Source organism: Protopterus annectens, chromosome 1.part2, assembly GCF_019279795.1.
Source record: "Protopterus annectens isolate FY-2018-M chromosome 1.part2, PAN1.0, whole genome shotgun sequence".
NCBI classification, from domain to species: Eukaryota; Metazoa; Chordata; order Ceratodontiformes; family Protopteridae; genus Protopterus; species Protopterus annectens.
Window position 1 is genome coordinate 398,218,401 of NC_056727.1, and position 22,917 is coordinate 398,241,317.

General features: G+C 40.8%; 1 protein-coding gene across 4 annotated transcripts in view; it reads right to left on the reverse strand.

The window, feature by feature from the left end:
• The window catches only part of PAK5 (p21 (RAC1) activated kinase 5), a 2,555,323-nt gene that overhangs the window by 534,011 nt on the left and 1,998,395 nt on the right, over window positions 1–22,917 (reverse strand). For all 4 annotated transcript variants that reach the window (XM_044056629.1, XM_044056641.1, XM_044056651.1 and 1 more), the window contains one exon: window positions 5,323–5,820. In XM_044056629.1, the coding sequence (XP_043912564.1) occupies window positions 5,323–5,820 (498 nt within the window). The remainder of the gene's footprint in view (window positions 1–5,322; window positions 5,821–22,917) is intronic.

Here is a 22,917-nt window from a genome sequence, read left to right on the forward strand (position 1 = left end):
TGCAGCACTAACTGCTAGAAAAATTTGGTATCATTAAGCAACAGGAATTGTGGTGCAAGTACACATGCAAATTCTGTGGTAATTTCATTTTCCAAGCACTTATAGAGGTTCAGGACTATACCAAAGTTGGTGACCACCACTACCAGTAGACCTGTCAGCAGTGGCATACCACAAGGATCTGTACTGGGCCCAAAGTCTAGGCTACAGACGATGGCCTTTAGCTTACTAAGTTCACTGATGATTGTAAACTAGGAGCAATCACTCAGTACCCCAGCGATGTTAACATATTACTTGAGGAGCTAACACAAACAAATGACTGGTGCCAAAGTCATGGTCTAAAACTAAACGCAAATATACTATTATTCCATTTGGAAAAGTGGAATTTCCCACTAATTACAACACTGACAGCACCGCGATAAGTTCAAACCCAGTGCTGCAAGATCTGGGAACACAAGTCGACAGCAATTTGAACTTTGACAACCAGTTTCTATGGTGGTAAGGAAAGCTTTCTATATTGCACTTCTCATAAGTAAAGGCATTGCATCCAGGTCTAAGGATGTTATAACCCCACTTTACCCAACTCTAATCAGACCATTAATCGAGAACAATTCTCCCTTCTGCATGCAACTCACCAGACACCTACAGCAACTGGAGAGAACACAGATATTTCTAAGATGATACAGGGCTTCCAAATCGTGACCTACCTGGACAGAATGAAAGTTGTGTCAATGTACTCTGTATCACACAGGCTACTGACAGGTGAATTGTGCCTGGCCTACAGGACAGTCATTGACCATGACCTGGTGCATATCCGCAAATCAAATGGCACTAGAGCCACTCACTCTAAGGATCTCAACCTTGCCAGTGACATTAACAGAACATACTGGACCGACAGGTATGTTTCCCAGAGACTGCCACTGCTCTAGAATAAACTTCCAATTCATGTGAAGCAGAGCTCCTCAATGACCCTATTCAAGGGCAATCTGGAGAAATGGATGGGATCCCTTATAAGATCCTCCAAAGCTAGCTACGAAAACAAAATTGTCACTAAATCCAAGGACAACCACAAAGCATTCTATAGCTATGTCAAGAATCTAGATGGCAACACCCAGATCTGCTCTGAGTTACAGCACAAATGCATGAAAATTACAGAACCAACTGATATTACCAACATCCTGGCAGATAGGTTCAGTGTTAACTTTACCCCCCTCTCACCCCCCCTAAAGGGCCCATATCTATACAGGAAGAATGCAGAGTCCCTGTAATCACAACTACGCAAGTAAAAGCTGCACTCTCTAAAGCCAAAAACACAGCATCCATGGGACCGGACAACATCCCAGGCTGCGTTTAACACGAACTTCAGAACGAACTGGCTCTCCACTTAAGCACCATGTTCAATAATAGCCTCGTATCAGGCTTTGTGCCCACTGAATGGCACACAGCAACAGTTATCCCACTCCACAAAGGGGGAGCCACCACTGATCCCGGGAACTATCGGCCTATTAGCCTGACGAGCCTGGTCTGCAAGGCCATGGAACGTATCATCATGGAACTCATAAACAAAGACATTGGTAACCTCCAAACTCTGGATCCCACCCAGTTTGGGTTTGTGAAAGGCAGATCATGCCTCCTGAACCTGATCGACTTCTTTGAGGCAGTCACCAAAGCCGTGGATGAGGGTAAGGTGGTTCACACAGCCTATCTTGACCTCACCAAGGCTTTCGACACCATCCCCCATTCTGGATTATAGCTACACTCACTAAACTAGGTATAAATCCCTATGTCACAAGATGGGTTGCTAACTGGCTCACTGACAGAACCCACACTGTAAAAGTTGCAGACTCCAAATCTGACCTTAAAGCAGTGACAAGTGGAGTACCACAGGATTCCGTCCTGGGACCTCTCCTGTTTGGTATCTACTTCTCTGAAGTACAGGCTAACACAGAAGGCCTCTGGCTAACAAAGTCCGCAGATGACTGCAAACTAGGAACCATAGTCAAGTCACCAAATGATGTAGACATCCTACAGAAGGGCCTCGCTGAGACCGATGTCTGGTGTCAGAGCCATGGCCTCAAGCTCAGTGCCAAAAAGTGCAGTGTCAACCCCTTTGGTAAAAACTCTGTACCCATAAACTACCACATAGGCAGCAATCTACTTAACATCGAATGCGTGATAAGAGACCTTGGGACCCAGGTGGACAGTAGTCTCTCCTTTGATAGTCACATTGCCACAGTAGTCAGGAAGTCCTTCTATGTGGCACACCTCATCATAAAAGGGTTCTCATCTAGGAAAAAAGAGGTCATTGTTCCCCTCAACTCGTCACTCATTAGACCCATTATAGAGTACAACACCGCTTTTGGAATGTACCTCACAAGACATCTGCAGCAGCTGGAAAGGCCACAGAAGTACCTCACAAAGAGGATTACTGGCCTCAAATAAATGCCCTACACTGACCGCCTCAAAAAACTCCAGCTTTACTCCGTAGCATATCGCCTACTCCGAGGTGATCTCTGCCTAACATATAAAGCTATGTCAAACCCAGAGCTGTTGGACATGCTACACCTAAAGAAATCCCAATCCCTCCGAGCTACATGCTTCTAGGGACCTAAACCTTGTCACCACAATAAACAGGACATGCTAGAGGGGTAGATTTCTGTCACAGAGACTTCCTATACTTTGGAACAAGCTACCCATCTATTGTGTACTGGATGCGAGTTCCAGTCTTCCCAGGTAATACTCACAGCTAAGCCAACCACTGTTGAATCACAAAAATGTTGTCCCAAATGAGAAGTAAACTCAGGAACCACCAAAATGTTCCACGATTTATTGCACAGAATCACAAACAAATGAACCGCCGTGAGCAGCTCCAACAATGAACACCACGATCACAAACAGCACGATCTACCTAGGTTTCGTCCGTAGACTTCTTCAGAATAATACCTTACATCATTTAGCCACTTAAATATCCACAGTGAAACCAATTTTCCAATAAAACAATTAATCATTGAAATGTTTAAAGCACAACCACACTTGTGAACATTTTGTAAAATACACTTGTAATTACAATTCAAAATGTCTCTAAATTTAAATTTAAAAAAAGAAAGAAAAAAGCTGCAAAGCCATCTAATAATGCATATACTGTATAAAAATTCAAATGAAGTGAACCTAATTATGTGAACATCCTTAAAATATAATAAAACATTTTTGTGATTCAACAGTGGTTGGCTTAGCTGTGAGTATTACCTGGGAAGACTGGAACTCGCATCCAGTACACAACATTGGAGTTTTGTTTTTAAGCTACCCATCTATGTCAAGCAAAGTTCTTCATTAGCACTCTTCAAAAAAAATCTTGATGAGTGGATGGGAAATAGGAAATACACCTCGGGGATCATTTCTGTCTCTCTGCTGGACAGTGGCACAGGAAAATAACTTTCTTGGGTGGCGTAAGCTATGGAACCTTGCTGGCTAGGCTTACGTAGGCCCTTGGGCCGATAGCCTAGTACCTACCTATGAACCTATGTCCCTCATGGACAAGAGTACTCAGTGCTGATCTGTAAAGTATATCAGTCTAACCAAGGAGAATTGGGACAACCCAGGGTTAACATGGCTAGGCTTATAAAGGCATTAGGACCGCTAGTCTAGTAGCCTCCTATGCATACCTATCAACCTCTTAGGGCAAGAAATCTGGACAAAACCACAATGAATGGGGGACAAAGTCCCAAAAAATAGGGAACATTTTTCAATATTGCTCTTACAAACTTACAAAATTGACAGAATAGCGAGTTTTGCATTAGCATGAATTTTATAAAGGATATAAAGTCTAGAACTCAAATTTCTATCATTATTTTCTGACTTCAGTCCCTAGTGATTTGCCAGTGAATTGATAGAAAACAACTATTTTTGGAGAAGCAGACCAAAAATATGAGAAAAAAAAACATTATGCAGAAATCTGGACAGTTGAGAGGTATGTTCCTATGAACCTATAAACCTATACTGCTGTACAATTTAAGGTACCAGCCAAGTACAAAGACAGTCATCCTACAAAATATTCAAAATGTTAAAATGCATAAGGTTCATAGGTGGGAAGGAATACAGTTTCTTGTCTTGATCCAATTATTTTCATTTGCATAGGAGTAATACTAATTGTGCTGGGTGAAAACACACACTGAGAAATGCATCACTTTGTTGACTACAAAACATATCCCAGCAGTGCTGCAGTTAAGCTCCTGTCCAAGATGACATATGGCACTGACAACTGCATTTTACCAAAGCATGTTAGGATAATGTAGACAAAGGTCGAAAGAGGTCCTTAGAAAGAAATATGTGCTGTTCTTAAAATAACTAAACATTACCCAGGGGAAAACATCATAATTTCTAAGTTCAGGGCTGAGAAGGCCACTAACAGTCTGTAAATTACATGTCCAGTCACATGTGTAATTAGTAGTTATCATAACAAATCTGTAAGACCACATAACAAATAGTTAGAAAAAACCTATTCTAATTCTAAGAACCTAATATCTACAGAATCCTGGGTGACCTGCCAAGGAGCATACTTCATTATAAAGTTGTAAAGTGTAAACAGGCATTATAAGAGCTACACTTTGATTATATATATATATATATATATACACACACACACACACACACACACACACACACACACACACATACATATAGATAGATAGACAATTAAAGTATCCCTTCATGCACACCACAGAAGCAGTTTTCAGAACAGTACATAGTATATCTAGACTATCAAGGACAGCACTGAGTAGCCAGAAATTTCACATTTTTACTCCAAGATCCCACATTATTACACCCCCATACAACCATCCTAATGCTCATGCTGTACATTTTAAATATGTACTTAGGAATGTCAAATACATTCTAAAGTTTACATACAGTATGTCTTTACGATGAGAACATAGTAAAAAGCACCCCCATCTTAATACATTTACCTTCCTTGTTAGTACCTCATTTACACGTTATTACATTTATGCATCTCATTTCCTCAAACATAACTTGTTTGGCATATTAAAAATACACAATTTCCCAACTAATCAAAGGTAAAAACTCAACGGATTTCTACTGTGCTCTGTATAGACTGAGAAGTTAATTATATTATATACAACACTGGAACCTTTAAGATATTAAAATTGCTAGTCTTCAAGAAAAAATTTACTGCTTAGTTTGCATATTGTGTGCCTGGCTACGTGCATGGTTAACAGACTTGCAGACCTAAATGAGGAGAGAGAATTATCACATCAGAAAATAACAAGTAAGTAATCATCTGCTTGAGACAAAGATGGAAATGAAACCTACCTCATTGAAGAGCAGCTCTCGTCTCTGTTGTTTCCTGAGATCCATCTTCTTTACTGCAACTTGCTTGCCCGTGTGCTTCTCAGTCGCAATACAGACAATTCCAGTTGAGCCTTCTCCAATTTTAATAAAATTGTCTAAGTATTCCCTAGGATCACCTGGACTTACTACCAGTTGTAGAGCTGCTCTGAACTGTTCATGTGATACTCTAGATGGCTGATGATCAGAGGAAGATCCCCAACTAGATGTAGGGTAAGCACCTTGAGATATGCACGGAGAACCTGCATGAGGGTAAGCAGCTGGGGTAACGTACTGCGTGGTAGACTGTAATGGAGGCTGGTGAATGAAGGATACTTTCTGGTATGGCTGCTGATACTGGTAGCTGCTTGTTGAGTAGCTAGGCTTGTTCTGGCTTTGAGGTAGTTTTGATGGACCTCTTGGATAAGTATCTGATCCTGACAACTGTGGACTCACAACGATATGTGCTCTGTCATAATCTGCCTACAAAACAAAATGCAAAGAAAATGTTATTTTTGCCTTGAAAGATCCAAAACTGCCCTGTGTGACAGTTCAATACTGAAAATCAGTTAACAAATAAAGCATCACAAAGGTACACATAAGATTACAGGAAACATCTAAACTTCTCCTTCAAGTAACAGATTTTTTCTTTCCAGACACTAATTTTATTTTGATGACCAACACTGTCTGTCCAGAGGTTCAGCTCCTTACTTATAGTTCTTGCCTTGTTTACCACAATGACCAACTGGGCTACTAGCTCCTTTTCAGCAGAGGTCCAGGGAGAAAAGCTCCATAAACATGAAATGCACATAAATCCAAAACAATGAAAGTGAAATATACATAGATTCCATACTGTTTACCGATTCCCAAGTGATGAACAATAAGTAAATAATTGCAAAATATATAAATTCTATGACTGATAAAGGGAAATACTAACAGTGCATAGGTACTTAAGTTTAACGTAATATTATTGGTGTGAAAAGCTAGTACATACTCTGCAAACGACAACATGCCCATGCCAAAACAGTTTGCTGTTAGAATTATACACTGAGCATCGTCATAAGTGAAGTGCATATAATGGTACTTGGGAGAGAGGAAAGAAGAACAGTAGGGTCAGCAGTTTAGTAGTTTCTGGTACAACATTTGTCAGAATGGGAGGATATGGTAAACAGACCACACTGCTTTGCCAAAGATGGTCTGTACCTGCCCCCTTCGAGGATTTCAAATAGTGGCTAAAACATTGTCCTCATATTGTCTTTTTTAGGTAATGCCAAACTGACAAACTTTCTCAAGCCACCCTAAGAGAATCTAATGGTGTTACTATTCAATTCTAGGAGCCCAGGCAGGAAACTTCACTCCCTTCAGGCTCTCCTCACTCTGGAGATTGTGAACATCTATACAGTTATTGAGACATGGTTTAAAGCCATGGAGAGTACCCTGACAGTGCAGGGCTACACTGCCTTCCACACATTTAGGCCAGCTACTGCACAGGCACAAACCAAAGGTGGTTGTGTCTCAATCAATAACAACAACAAACTCACCCCAAGACTAGTCAAACAGAACAACATGCTTGAGCTTTTCCATGTCCAGATTTCCATAGGCAAACTCTCATGTCACATTCCTGCAAGCTATAGGTCACCCTCTATGAACTAAGAAACTCACAACTTATACTTGGACTTACTGGAGGCTTTCACCATTTAATCCAATACCATATTCATGGGCAACTTCAGTAATCCCATCATAAACTGGGATAGTTACATGAATCAAGACTTACAGCCCCAGAGATTCCTGGTCTTTGTAGCAGAACTAATTGTAAATGGAGCTATGTACACGGAGCTGGAAGATATAGTAAATCTGCTGGTTGACAAATTCAGTTCCAGTTTTATCTCCTTTACCCTCTTCTGTTCACCACTCAGGAAGTACCAAACAATCCTTCCCCAACTATAACTAGGCAGCAGGTCCTAGATACACTCTCTAAAGCCAAAAACACTGCAGCAATGAGCCCGATAACATCCCAGGATTCCTCCTAAACAGCCTAAAACAACCTATTGGACCACTGGTGTTGCTGTTTAACCACAGTCTCCAGAAAGACTTTATGCCACACAAAAAGAGAACTGCAGAAGAGCAGGACATCAATGTACACCAGGAAGTACAGACCTATATGTCTGACTAGTCTCATATGCAAAACCATGGAAAAATTATCATGAAAATGATTAATAAGGATAACAGAAAACTTCAAACATGGGATCCAACCCAATATGGCTTCGTCAAGGGGCAAATCATGACTACTCAACCTGATGAACTCCTTAGAGGTCATTAAGGCAGTGCATGAGGGCAAAACACTACATACTGCCTAACTCGACCTGTCTAAGGCACTTGTTAGAATATCTCACTCAGGCACTGTAAACAAACTCATGGATATAGGCATAAACCCCTACATTATGCACTGCACAGCCAGGAAGTTAATATAGGGGAGACCACCTTCACAAACAGGTTGGTAACTAGCAGAACCCCTCAGGGCTCTGTGTTGGGCCCACTCATTTTTGGCATTACTTCTCAGAAGTCAAAGACAAAGTCAATGGCCTCTGGCTGACCAAGCCTACAGATGACTGCAGACAAGGAGCAGTCAAAGAATCCCTCCAAGATACTAACATCCTACAAGAAGGACTAATGCAGACAGATGACTGGTGTTAAAGCCACTTCCTTTGGGAAATCTGCCAATTTAGGGAATTACCTCATTGATAACACACCTCGAAGAGTAGACCCAGTAGTCAGGGATTTGGGGACACATGTAGATAGTACTCTGGTGGCTGACCAATGTGTGTCTAAGTAATAAGGAAATCCTTTTATGTTGCTCAACCTATAAGCAGGGGCATGGCATACAGGTCTAAGGAAGTCAATGTTCCACTATATTCAGCTGTCATGTCCTTTGCAGATCACCTTAAGTCCTATCTCTACACTCAGTCTCCTACAGACTGCTGAGAGGCAATCTATGCCTGGCAGAGACAGCATCCTTGGGTCACACTTTGATGGACCTTTTGCATATCTGCAAAACAAACAGCATCAGAATTAGAATCAGAATTACTCAATCTAGGCATTTAAACTTTGCTTGTGACATAAATATGACACAGTAAAGGGACAGGTATGTGTTTCAAAAAACTCCTTTTCTGGAACAGGCTTCCCCATCCACGAGGCAGAGCTCTTCCCCAACTCTATTCAAGGAAAACCTGGACCAGTGGACAGAAAATTGGAAATACAACTGGGGTCTAGCACCTAGGTCTAATGAAAAGAAGCAGGCTGTAAATGTTACCCAAGTGTACATATCCCCTTAAAATAACCTGTAAGACACAAACTTGCAGGATATATTTGGGATGCCTGGTTAGGCTTATAAGGGTCATAGTGATCATTAGTTTTGTATACACCTGTGAACCTATGAGTAACAGCAGGAAGAGGGGAAGGGAGGAATAGTAGAGACAGTAATTCAGTAAGCAGGAGAGACAGAGTAAGATACTGAGTTAGGCTATTCCTAGTGGGATAAGATATATTAAAAATGCTAAATACATAACACTTCCATTTAAAAATAAACCATTTGTAAGAAATCATTAAGATATGGACAGCACAGTGGTGTAGTGGTAACATTGTCGCCTCACAGCAAGAGGTTCTCTGGTTTGATTCTCGGCTGGGGTGCCTTCTGTGCAGAATCTGTATGTCCCCCATGTGTTTTTGTGGGTTTTCTCCGGGTGCTCTGGTTTCCTCCCATGTTACAAAGACATGCATCTGGAGTGTTTCTCCCCGGGCCTCCGCTGAAAACTGGCTGTGTTTCAAGTCGGACTTTCCCAGTAAACTAATATAAAATAAATTAAAAAAAAGATTCATGCTACCATGCCAACATCGTTGAATGCAAATGAAAACAGCAGGAAACACTAGTTAGATAGTAGCATTTTCAGCATATTAGAAAACAGAGGGGAAAAAAGCAGGCTTTTTTAAGGACACACATGTACTTACATGATCTCAAACTGAAAAAAAATGTATTTTTTCTATCTAATATACTGAAGACTAAGACATACAAAACATAGATGCAAGCATTTACAAGGTGCACAAATCCAGAGCTCCTAGTTGTAGGTTTCTAAAACTAGTTGCTTCTATTACATACTAGTTTTTAATTCTTTATTTGCTGTATGGAGCAATTTCCTCTTCAAGAGACATGTGCTGCTTACTAAGACATTCAGAAATAAAGAAAAGCTAAACTCTGGTTAATGACCAGTTTATATCTTGACTACAGAACCTGAAAGTATATTTCACAATCACACTACAGATCTCCTGGTCAAGCCAAAAGACACAACAACTACAGATCTCCTGTTGTAAGTGTTTAAACAGGAGGTCCCCATTAGAGTGCTTAGCGACTTGCTTTGCAGCGTTTTACGGGATTTACTTTTATTTTAATGTGCATTATTTTACTTTCTACTGATTTTCCCTACTGGCATACGCAGCTTGCTATGCTATTTTCATGGAGCCTGCCTTTAAAAGTGTTCTCTCTTCTGGGAACTACAAGCAGAGTGTGGTCACACTCAATGCACTGATGTCAGAGTTTGTTGTTACAGGAGTGACCTGACTAGCAAGGTCCTAGCGGGCTAACTGGAAGCTTGAATTCCTCAATCTCAGTCCAGGTATACAGCACTGGATTTATTTTGAATTCAGATGATCCATTTATATCACATTAGGTCATTTAAATAGCAAATATCCTTTATTTGGTCACTTGTTTAAATCAAGGAGCAGATGTCAACACCAAAAAAGTGATACTGGTCATGGTATCTTTAAAGACAGCATTACTCGTACCACAAATTTTGTCTGTGTAGCTTCAGAGTTACTTAAGTTAGTACCATAGAAACATTGTTAGCTGCAATTCTACTAATTATGCTAAGTTTTCGCAGGGTATCACAGCTGGTGTGATATTAACTAAGTTTTTGTATTTTTATTTTTAAATGCTTGAATTTTGAGCATCAAACTTTAAATAAACAAAAATACATTGCAAGCTAGACAGAAGGCTCTTCAGAGCCCGAGTAAATATTTTCATTTACTGCTTTTAACAGAATGTTTCTTTTAATCTTTTCACTGAAATCTTATCCTACTTTGACAGCCGATGAGTTTACGAATATGGAGTCTTTTGAATAATAGTTTTTTAGGCAATGTACTGATTATAAAATGTTATTAAATAAGACTGATACTTTTACTCGGGACCAGACCACCTGTTATAAATGTACTTATTTGAAGTGGTATACGATCAGATGAAATTATGACATCAGAATACAAGCCAAAGTAGTGCCAGAGTCCAGTTGCTGAGAATGTCAAACAGACTACTTGATCAAGACGATTTGGGAGAGACAGGAAGAAGACAAAAGGAAATGAGGGCATCAGCAAAGAGATGGATGGATTACATGAGAGAAGACCTGCATCAGCCAGGCATGACTCTGAGTGAAGGTAGGAGAGGGGCATTAACTACAGAGGTGGTAACAGTTGACATGACACATTGAACGCCATGTAGAAAATGGCAAAAGGAGGGCTGATGATGGAGAATAGTTTCAGGACGCATTATTTTTAATACTTTTATGCATATGGCCTCTATTAAGTAGGTCAAGCGGTGTATAATGTTTGCTAACAATATCAAAATAGCCTATCTACTCACTAGTTTAAAGGGTTCAATGGACTCTACAGTCATATTTAGATAAAACTGCTCAGTCTGCAAATATTAATAATCTGGAATTTAGCTATTATTGTATGATTTGATCCAGATAATAGGTTTATAGATTAGTACTAATCTAATTGTCCTTGTGGGCGAATTTAAGCCTAGCCAGTTACCTCATGTGAGAATCAAACCCTGCACTTTAAGGTAAATGCCTTAACCATTATGCCAACCTCTCATAACGGTTTATGATAATAAAGAATGCTTTTACGTTATAAAGTGCAGAAGTAAAAGTATACTTCACATTACAATAGATGATCGAATGAATCACTGCTGCTGTAGACTTAGGTTTATGGGTTATATCTGGCCAAAAATACATTTGGCCAGTTTTCTACAGCCCTGAGCTACCTTACACAGGTACCCAGACTGCTGATAGGACGAGTTCCTGAAGGAGAACATCAGTAGTCTGGGTGCCAAAATCTTCTGAACTTTCTTGCCAACAGAAAAGAGGTATGCTACAATCCTGATAAAAAAAGAGTAATGCTAAGTGTAAAACAAAAGTCCTCACCCTGGCAATAAAACATAAAAAGGAAAGGGGGATGCTGCAGCTACTGCAGCAGAGTTTTATTCAAACATCTACTATTACTGTACATTTATTTACACAACAGTACTATGTTTACTTATTAAATTGTTACAGTAGCAATAGAATTATGGGTAGAATGCCAAAGTTTATAAAAACAGGGAGAAGGAAGGATAAGATTCCAGGGTCCCCTGTAGAATGGTCCTAGCAAAGCCTGTCTTAGACATGGAAAAGGAATCTAGTTTACAGTGTTTTGTAAAAGTATGTACAGGAGACCGAGCTGCTGCCTTTATAATGCTTCTAGAGTCCACCTCTTTCCAGTAACCTACAGGGGAAGCCAAGGCCATGGCAGAGTGAGCCCTGACCCTGCCTGGAAGTGTCTTCTTATGGTGGAAATAAAAAGTAATAGAAGGAGAAAACCAACTGGAACTAGTCTGTTTTGAAAATGGTTGATCTTATTTTCTTCAAACAGAGTGCCTAAAAATTAAAAGGTTCAAGTCCTAGAACATTGTAATAATGCTAAGGACTCAACTTTACGAGAAAGAAGCTTTTCTTCTAAGCCTATATTATACTTACAGTATAGCCAAAAGCCCTGGGAACCTCGTTCTCTGGTTTAGCTCCGCTACGCTTGGGCTCGCTCCGCGCCCCACCCTGTCCCTAAATTCCACCCGCCCCTAGTACTGCTAAATTTATAGTAATAAAACCACACCCCCTCTCTATCCTATCCAAAGACACCGTCATAGTATCATTCTCCCCTCCCATCCTGCTACTACTTACCATATACCCTGGTGATATTATACTATTGTAACAATGTCTTTCCCACCTACTATATTAATGATAAAAGTCAAGATGTTATCTCCAGTATTACCCCTTATAATTATTCTATGCCTCCTTACCATTTATGAAAATCAGCAATGTTTAAGGTTCCATTACCCTAAATGCCAAACCAGTACCCCTATAGTCTCATCCACATCGGAACACTTAATTTACTACCCTGTCCTCAACACAACAATCCTTATTAACATTCATCTTAATAGGTCAAGATGTATTCACCCCAAATCCAAACACTACCAAAAGCTATTATATAAATTCACAAAGTTCTTGGTTAACTTACAACATAATCTGACAAGGGATAGAGACATCCAATGTAACCCAGGCCCATCCGCTGCTCTACACACTACTAGCTCACTGTCTATAAACAGGTCCCCTAATTTCTTCCTGACTTGCCATCTAAACATTAGAAGCTTAAACAACAAGGTACATAACCTACATGCCCCCCTTAGCAGTCCACTCGCCTGACACACTGTGTCTAACAGAAACCTGGCTAAAACCACCAACCATAAATAATGAGATATTACCGCCTGGGTATAATATACTTAGGGCTAATCATACTACCAGAAAGGGAGGCAGGGTAGCTGTACTCTATAAAAACGCATTAAATGTTACTGTAGACCCCACACAACCACCCCATGTTTACAACACTGAAATTCTCTCTACCAAACTACAAATTAATAAAAACAAATGTTTAAACATAATCTGTATATACATCCTTCCCCAGCAACAATACAAACACCCTGGAAGACATTCTCAATTGGCTATCTACTACCTACCCCCAAGAAACTATTGTTTTGGGAGATTTCAATATTGACTGGAATTCATGTTCCTCAGACTCTCCCTCCACCCATATAAACCTCAATGGATTCTCACAGACCACATCTTCCCCCACCAGAATAGGTAAACCTTACCACAAACAGAGTATCCTACACTGGATACTCATCAATAGTCATCCCCACATGTACATGTTAGGGACCCTCCCTGATGACCTTAGTGATCACCTTATTACATATATAATTAAATGCAAAATAGTCAAACTCCCACCAATCCACCTATAAAAGTGTAAGAAACAATAAGAACTTTAACCCCACTAAATTCCATTACAAACTCAAACTATGTAACTGGAGAGAACTGAACACCTTCCCCTGGATGAGACTATTGTTTACTTTAATACCAAATTCCTTAACATACTTGATTCACATGCTCCTAAACGCTCAATTAGAACTAAAACAAAAATTGCCCCATGGCTTTCAAAAGACTCCAAATCCAAAATCATACTCTGAAATAAAGCATGGGCCAAGTGGCGTACTACTAAAGCCTCTATAGACCAAATAAATTACTGGCAGCTAAGGAATGAGACAAAAAAAATCCATCTTACTAGACAAAAAAAAAAAACTACTACTACTGCCATTTACAACAGAATAATCAAAAAACCCTCAGAAGTTTTGGGCAGGTATAAACAATCTCCTTCATCTGGGTCAATCCTCCACTCCTACCCCCTCAAGCTTCCAATCATAAAAGTACTGAAGAGGTGGCAAATACCTTCAATAGTTTCTTCACAGAGACTATCCAGTCCCTAGCTAGCCAATTAACTCCTAGTGGCTCTATAGTAAATACTGCTATACCCAATTCTCTACTCTGTTTTAGCCTCCAACCAGTTTCTACATCTCTCATTTGAACCTTACAGAAAAAACTAAAACCCACTACCCTTTCGGCTAATCTTCTCCCTGCTGAATATCTGCAAAAAGCTGCAGATGCTACAGCATACCCATCTCTATCTTAATCAATAGAACCATAACAGAAGCCACCATCCCCTCCATCTGGAAAATATCCTATGTCATACCACTCCACAAAGGTGGCAGCTCTACTGAACTGTCTAACTACAGACCCATAGCCATACTGCCACCACTGGCTAAAATCATGGAGAAGTGCATTCATAAACAGCTTCTGCACTCATTCAGAATAAACTGCTGACCAACACTCAGCATGGCTTTAGACCTCATCACAGCACCTCCTCAGTCCTCCCTTCTTTCACTAATGTCATTAACCAAAACCGGAACAATAAATTATTTTCAGCCCTCTTTCTGGATCTTTCAAAAGCTTCGGACATGGTCAACCACCAACTACTCATCCACACAGTGAAAACCTTATCCTTAGATAACCAAGCTCTCCAATGGTTCCAAGCCTACTTGAACGGTATACAGCAAGCCGTACTATGGCAGAACAAACTCTCATGTCTGTTACCTAATATCATAGGAGTTCCCCAGGGCTCCATATTAGAACCCCTTCTCTTTTTGATCTTTATTAATGATCTCCACAGAGCCATCCCAGATGCTACCTGCATTCAATATGTGGATGACTCCACATTGGTATGCTCTGACACCTCTACAACAAATCTGCTGTCCATAACCCAGACCACATTCAACGTAGTTTAAAACTGGCTTTCTGATCGGCACCTGATCTTAACCCTAACAAAACCAAACTACTACTTTTCTCACCCACCTCTAAATCCTCAGTAGTATCCTTTACCATTAAATCTAATAACGGCACAATCAACTCCCCAGACCCTTACACAAAACTCTTAGGAGTAATTGCTGACAACAATCTTAGACTTGACATGCCTGCCAATCAAACCATTAAAACCATAAATAAAAAACTTGTTTCACTATACAGGATTAAACCTTTCCTAACTCCACAGACTAGAACAGCCATTGTCCGCTCTCATCTACTTTCTACCTTTCTTTATGTCTCTCCTATGCTTACTAACCTTAGCAAATCTGATCTTAGCAAACTTTCTAGCTGCTATAATCACATTGCCAGATTTGTTACTGGCTTGCCCTATAGGGCACACCACTCCCTTAATCTAAAACACCTTGGATGGATAGAACTGCCTAGCCTACTCCAGTTACACCAGCCTGTCAGTTGGAATTGTGTCAGGTTAGGGAGTATCAAACAACCACTGTCTTGTGTGAGTAGATCAGTTCCATGAGGAAGCTTGTGGTAACTGCCGGTGACCAATTCAACGAGAACCATTGCTGCCTGAGCCAGAAGAGGGTCTTCATGATGATTCTTGGGAGTCTCCTTCCAAATTCTTCAGAATTACCCCTGTATATCAGTGGAAAAGCATCTGTTTTTCAGGCCTATTTGCAAGGAATCTTGGGGCAGAATTTCTTTATTTGTCTGTTTTGAAAGGAAGCAAACAGATCTACCTGAGGCACTCTCCACAACTATATCAATTCCTGGAAACCTCTCTCATTCAATTTGCATTTGTGAGGTTTGTTCACGCCTTGTCTGACAACATTTTGCTCTGATGGACTGTAGAATGCTTGGAGGGTTAGACTGTGTTGATTTGTCAAATCCCAGGTCACCATAGCAAGCCTGCACAGAGGGTAAGATGGAACCTCACACCTCCCCTTTTATGCACCACATGGCTGTGATGCTGTCTGTAATCAACTGAGGAGACCCTGACGACAACAGATTTGATAGAGAGAGTTCAGTGCATTTATTACTGCCAATGTCTCCTTGGCATTTGAGTTTTTGGTCTGTAGTACTTGTTCCTTAGACCATGCACATTTACACATAGCCCCCATGCAAAATCTGATGCATCTGTTATTACAGGTTGTGCAGAGATCATTAGAGAGAAGGGGACACCTGGATTCAGGGACATCTGGTCTCTCCAGCAAAGTAATTTCCTCTTTACGAAGTCCAGCACTGGAATCTGGAAGATTAGGGGTGGTAATGTTGGGACTATACTATTTTCAGGAACTACTGAATCTTTCTCATATGTAGTCTGGCAAAGAGAATCATGAAAATCGTAGATGCCACGAACCCTAAGACCCTGGTAAATTCCCAGATTGAAATCTTTTGAGTAGAAAAGCTTAGGTTGTTGTTTGTCTTTTCGGCTCTTCCAGGTTAGGGGTCGCCACAGCGGAACTCCGGTCCGCTAATGATTGGCAGTTGATTTTTATGGTGCAGGAGTTGCCAGCCCGACGCCCAACTTTCAACGAAGGCACACCCATTCACGCATGCCTTTCGGAGGCCACTCCACATGCAGACTCCACACAGAAGGCATTCCAGCCTAGACTCGAACAGGAGAACCTCTTGCTGTGAGGTAACAACGCGAACGGATTTAAAAACAGATTCAGTTTCTCTTGTGACAGAAATGACTTCAGAAAAAAGGTACTGAAAAGGCAACCTAGAAATAGTGTCCTGTGAGAAGGAATAGGACAGAATTTTAAGTTCACTTGGAAGCTCAGGTAGAGATTTCTTACCCAAGTAAAACATTCCTGACACTTTAAAAGACAGTACACAAAGATAAGCAAATAATCAATATAAGGAAAATGTAAATACCCTGCAATCGACTATGACAGGTGTTTGACAATTTGTCAACAACCTTAGAGCAGTAGAAAAACCAAAGGGTAATACAAAGAACTGAAAATGTAAACTAGACACAGAAAATTTTAGTAAATGTCTGAACTCTGTGGCAACTGGAATGTGATGACATTCATCTTTCAGATCTAGTGTTACCAAACAACAGAGGAAGAATGAAAGGTAACGGAGTTGAAGAGAACATTTTGGACTTCGGAACTGTCACTTTCACATACTGGTTAAGAAAGAAACATAAGTTAAATAAAGCAGAGTTGAGAAAGTACAGTTGCAGAAGTCCTACCTACTTGTAACAGTAGGTGTTCGAATTTCACAGTGCCTCAGTGGCATAAGGGTTCTGTGCCTGCATACAAAGCCAGACTGGCAAATTTCCAGAGCTCAGAATTCCCTCCTCTAACTCTCTTTCGGCGGGGACTGGCTAACACCCTCCCAACAGGGGAAGCCCAACTCCTGTCACAAAGTCAGGCTTTTATTGCCAAGTAGGAATAACCTGAAGAAAGAATTGCCTGAAATCAAGCAATTCACAGCCACAACACCAGCACAGATAATCAAAACCAACCAAAAGCACAAGGTTGGATACCTTCAAATTATACACAAAATAAGGGGGGGGGGTGCTGCCACAGTGACAGTGTGAAATTCCAGTATCTACTGTTACAGGTAAGTAAGACTTGCACAGCTGTACTATGTTCATCATTCACACTGCCTCAGTGACATACTGGTAGATTCTCAAAGCTTACCCTACCTGGAAGGAGGAAAGATTACTATTTTTGACCCTGGAGAATGGTAGTTGCAAAGTCTGTTCTGGAACTTGAGAAAGAATCCAGTTAGTAATGTTTTCTAAAGGTATAAACAGAGGGTCAGGTTGTTGCCTCTAGAATGCTTCTACAGTCCACTCCTTTCCAATATGCTAACAAAGAGGATAAGGCTCTGGTTGAATACGTCTTAACCTGGACTGGAATAGATTTATCATGGTGGAAGTAAAAAAAAAACAGCAGCAGAAGACAAATAATGACCAATCATTTGTTTAGAAACAGGATGGCCATTCTTAGCCCCAGAATAGGAAACAAACAGCTGTTAAGCTTTCCTGAAGGGCTTAGTTCTGTCAAGGTAGTATCTGAGCTGCCTGCACACATCCAAGACATGCAGAATCTTCTCTCTCTTGTTTTTAGGTTCCAGAAAGAAAAATGGGAGATTGATGGCTTGATTCAGGGTAAGTTCAGAACAACTTTTGCCATGCAAGAAGGATTAGTGTGTAAAACAACCCTGTCCTTATGGAAAATCAGGTAAGACTGGCTCACCATGAGAGCTTGCAGCTCAGAGACTTGCCTCCCAGACATGGCCGGCCTTAGGTATAGGCCAACTAGGCGGCCGCCTAGGGCGCCGCTGTAGCAGGGGCGCTTTTCCAGTATTTATTTGGTGTAGGTAGACCAGGTTGGGGGCAACTGGATGGTGTGGGGGGGGGCGCTGTGGAACCCTTTTGCCTAGGGTACTAGCTGACCTAAGGCCGCTGCTGCTCCCAGATGTCAGAGCAATAAGTAAAATAGTTTTCTAACTGAAAAATCCTAAATCAGCCAGAAAGGCAGGTTCAAAGTGAGAAGTTCAATTTTTCAAGAAAAAAATTGAGATCCCAAGGAGAAGGAATTTACTATCGGCCGCGGTGGTACAGCAGTTAGCATTGTCACCTCACAGCAAGAGGTTCTCTGGTTCAATTTTAGGCTGAAGCACCTTCTGTGTGGATTCTGCATGTCCTCCCTGGGGTCAAGTGAGTTTTAAAGACATGCAGGTAGGTGCGTGTTTGTATGCGTGTGCCTTCTGTGAAGGTTGGACAAAAGGCTGGCAACTCGACACCATAAAACAATCTGCCGACCTGTGATCTGCTGTGGTGACCCCTAACCAGGAAAAGTCAAAAGACATTACAGACGTGCTTTCTTTAACTGTTATACCACAAAAAGAGAAGAATGAGGGGGATCCATGGGCAGACAAGCTGAGAAGGCCACAAGCTGCACCTTGAGAGATCATACTGGGCCCTCTGATATCAGTTAGGCACCACCTAGTAAACCTCTTTCACTCGTAAACATAAGATTTTCTAGTTGCAGGTTTTCTTGGCTCCTTCAATACCTGCCAAACATCCTCATGGAACAAGAACCTAAAAGGAATCAAGACAGAATCATCCAGACTGTCAGTAGAAATTGCTCTAAGCTGGGGTACATTGGCTGCCCCAGGACTATGTGAGCAAACCCAGATTGTGAAGAAGCTTATGGTAATTGCCATTGGCAATTCAATTTCATAAAAGGGAGAACCAACTTTGCCTGGGCCAAAAGGGGATCAGCACGATGGTCTTTGTTAATTCTTTCTTAATCTTCAGAAGTACCTTGGATATTGGTGGAAATGCATAAAGGCATATTTCAGTCCAAGGGAATAAGAATGCTTCGTTCCTCCAGGTATGGCTGCAAAGATGTCTCTAACAAAATTTTTCCAATGATGTGTTTTGGAAGGAGGTGAAGAGAACTATTTGAAGTGCTCCCCACATATGGGCCAAATTGAGGCAGAACTCTGTACAGATTTTCCACGAGTGAGGGTCCATCCAGGATCTGCTTAGTCCTTCTACCACTAGAATTTGCTCCGATAGGATACATGAGGCCTGAGGTGTCAAAGAATTCTGTAAGTCTAGCTCCCAGGCCATCAATTCCAACTGACAAAGAGGATATGATCTTGCACACCCTTGTTTCTTCAGGTTTCACATGACTGTGGTGTTGTCTGTGACCAATAAAATGGGACCATAAGTGGTGAAGAACTTTGAAGGTCTCAATCACTGCAAATATTTCTGTGACATTTATGTGCTTTGTCATTTCCGAAGGACCCCATTCACCTTGCACTAGAACTCTCCTAGACATTGTTTTACATGTAAAATCTGACGATTCAGTCTGGACTGACAGAACTGGGGTCTCCAGGGAGAAGAGCAGGTCTGGGTTGAGAGACATTTGATACCTCCACCACTGAAGCCAGTTTCAGAAAATCCAGCATTGGCACCTGGAACTCCAAGTGAAGCAGGTTTTGGGTCCAACAAATTTTTAAGCATCACTGAATAGTTCTTATGTGCAATCTAGCCAGTTGTGTCATAAGGATCATTTGTTGCCTTGAGGCCAAGAATTGTGAGAAAAACTTTGCAAAGGCAGCTTGTTGAAGAAGAAATCCATGAAAATGTTCTGAACAGTCAGGACTTCATCTTCTGGTTGAAAGGATATACCTTTTTTGTGTCCATCATACGCCCAGGAAGAGAAGTGTGAGAAAGGACTTTTGATGGTTCAGTATATAATTAGGAGCAAGTGGAATGTGATAAATATCCTTCTGATATAAAGTCATCATGAAACATTGGTCAGAAAGAAGGTACAGGACTGTTTGCAGGGTCAGCATTTAGAATTTGGATACTTTTAGAAAGGCATTTGGTATGGCAAATCTAACACTGGTCACCACGCTATCTCCTTTTTGGGTACTAAAATATGCTGGTGTAAAATCCCTTTCCTTTGTGTGGTGCAGGAACTAGTAATATAATCTTTGCTTGCAACTTGTGAAGAAGTACCAGAGACAGAATAAATGTGAATGGTCTGGTGGGTTGTGGCCATCTCCCTAAGGAGTGGAGGATTTTCAGTCCACTGCTATGGTTATCATCACTGGATTATACTCAGCACCCCCCTTGTCTGAGAGTCCAGGCTTCTGGGTTGAGTAAAAGCCTGGGGAAAGTGGAGAAAGGACAGGAGAGAGGGACAGGATGCTCAGAGTCTTGGCATAGTCATTCTTTAGCAAGGGAATGAGGACTGTTTTTGGGAAAGGAAACCCATTTATTTGGTTTCAAATCAATATCCTCCTGACATTTCCTCTTGGAACCCTGACTCCTGTTAAGCTGGGAATTTTGTTTGTTCTGCTCTTTGAAGTTGGATGCCTTGTAGGGGAGAACCTGGGAATAAACATTCTAAACACACCATGCATCTATTTACCTGCATCATCCAATTAATTGAGAAGCTGGGTAGCAGAAGGACCAAACAACAATTCAGATCTTAAAGAAACATTCAAAATCACATTTTTTAAATCCTCAGAAAATTCTGGTTATTTTACTAACCATGTACACCTTCTCAATTCAACAGAAGTGACTGCATTTCTAGAAAATGTGTCCACACCTTCCAAGACGCTTCTCAAAGCATATTTTGAAACATGTGTTACACTACAAACTATCTTCATACAACACTTCTGTTCAGCAGGCAATGATACAACAAAGTCATCTAAACTGTAAGCTCATTGCAAAATAAAGTTCCACATGAAGCCCTAATAATTTAAAAGTTTACAGACTAATTTACTAGACTGAGCCAACTATCTTCCCTGAGATTCTAACCACTTGTCAATTTATTCCAGTGCTGTAGGGTTACGAAAAGTAAGTCTCTTTTGTTAGAGTTGGCAGCTATAGAAACCTCAGCTAGGTTAGCTGACAACAGAGCAAAGAAAGCTGCAAGATCAGTGAACATCTTGTATTTCCTCAAAGCATTTTTTGGAACTGGTTCACTAGCCAAATGAGGTTTTACATGCAATTTTATAGCCATCGTCTAAGGCCAGTAACAGAGGAGGCAAATCCAAAATATTTTGAATCTCCTTCAATAAGATCATAAACTCTGCCAATCTCTGGCATAGCTCCATATAGCTTCTAATCAAATACTCCTCTAAACCTAGCAAGCATCTAAGGAAAGGTGAAAAAACTGCTTAGATTTTTTAACTTATTCACCTCCCGAATAATAAGACTGGATGAATGTTCACTACTGCCCGCATCAGAGTCCCCATCAAAATCTGTGGCACTAGACTGATACCTACAGAAGGTAGCCCCATAGTCATTCTAAAAAAACGCACAGCCGCCAAGATTAGCTGACTGCAAAACATTGAACTAAGAAAATCATAACAGTCCTATAAATGGTAATAACCTCATTGTCTGTTGTGTGGTGAAGTATCTGTAGCTTCTTACTGTGAACTACATTATTTATTTATTTATCATTTTGGTGACCGGGAAAGTCCGACTAGGACAGAGCCTATTTTCAGCGGAGGCCCGGGGAGAAACGCTCCAGACGCATGTTTTTGGATTGTGAGAGCAAACCGGAGTACCCGGAGGAAACCCACGTGAATGCAGGGAGAACATGCAAACTCCACAGTGAAGGCACCCCAGCCAAGAATCGAACCAAAGAACCTCTTGCTGTGAGGCGACAATGTTAACCGCTGTACCACTGTGCCGCCCAGAGGACAAAATATTGGAGGACAGTGTATTACATTTGGCAATAGGTCTTTTACCCCAGACATCTCCTGCACCTAAAGGCTTTGGGTCTCCCATACCTGAACCAGGTACAGGAACAGCCCCAAAGGATGTGGCTGACCCCCGTACTATAGAGGGGTCAGCGGACTCGTACCAGAGGATGAAGGGAAAAGGCAAGTGGTCGGTGGGCCAGCTTAATGCAACAGATTCACAAACTGTAGGCTGAGACATGTTTTGTTGAGTTTTTCCTTTTTAGGTGCAACTGGATATGATGGAGGGGGTGCACATCAGGATCCATCAAGTCAGGGGAAAAACACCAGCAAGAATAATGCACTGACAGTATTATTATGGGAGGACTAACGGCAGCAAAAATATGTCCCCACACAGCAAATACGGCTAAAATGTATAAAACACAGCAGAAACAGTTTAAATTGTGCTAAGCCATATTCTACAATCTGCACATTAGAGTAAACAACAGCACACACAATCACAGGACCAAGTAAAATTCACTTGTTCTAACAATGAAAAAAAAAATCAAACAGAAACCTATTAAAACAGCATAAATAAGCAGTTATTTAGAGATTGCCTTGGAAGGAATAAAAAAATCTCCACAGGAAAATGAAAATATAGTAATTAGTGGTAAAATCGTGATTTAACAATAAAAGCAGCTACAATAGTGTTAAATCAGTAGCAAACATCATATAAATGAAGAAAAAAGTGAAAAAAGTGCTATATTTTCCTTTCAGAACTAAATGAAGCAGATAAACAAAAGACCTAGTTTCCCACTATAAGTTACAGAACACTTTAGAACAG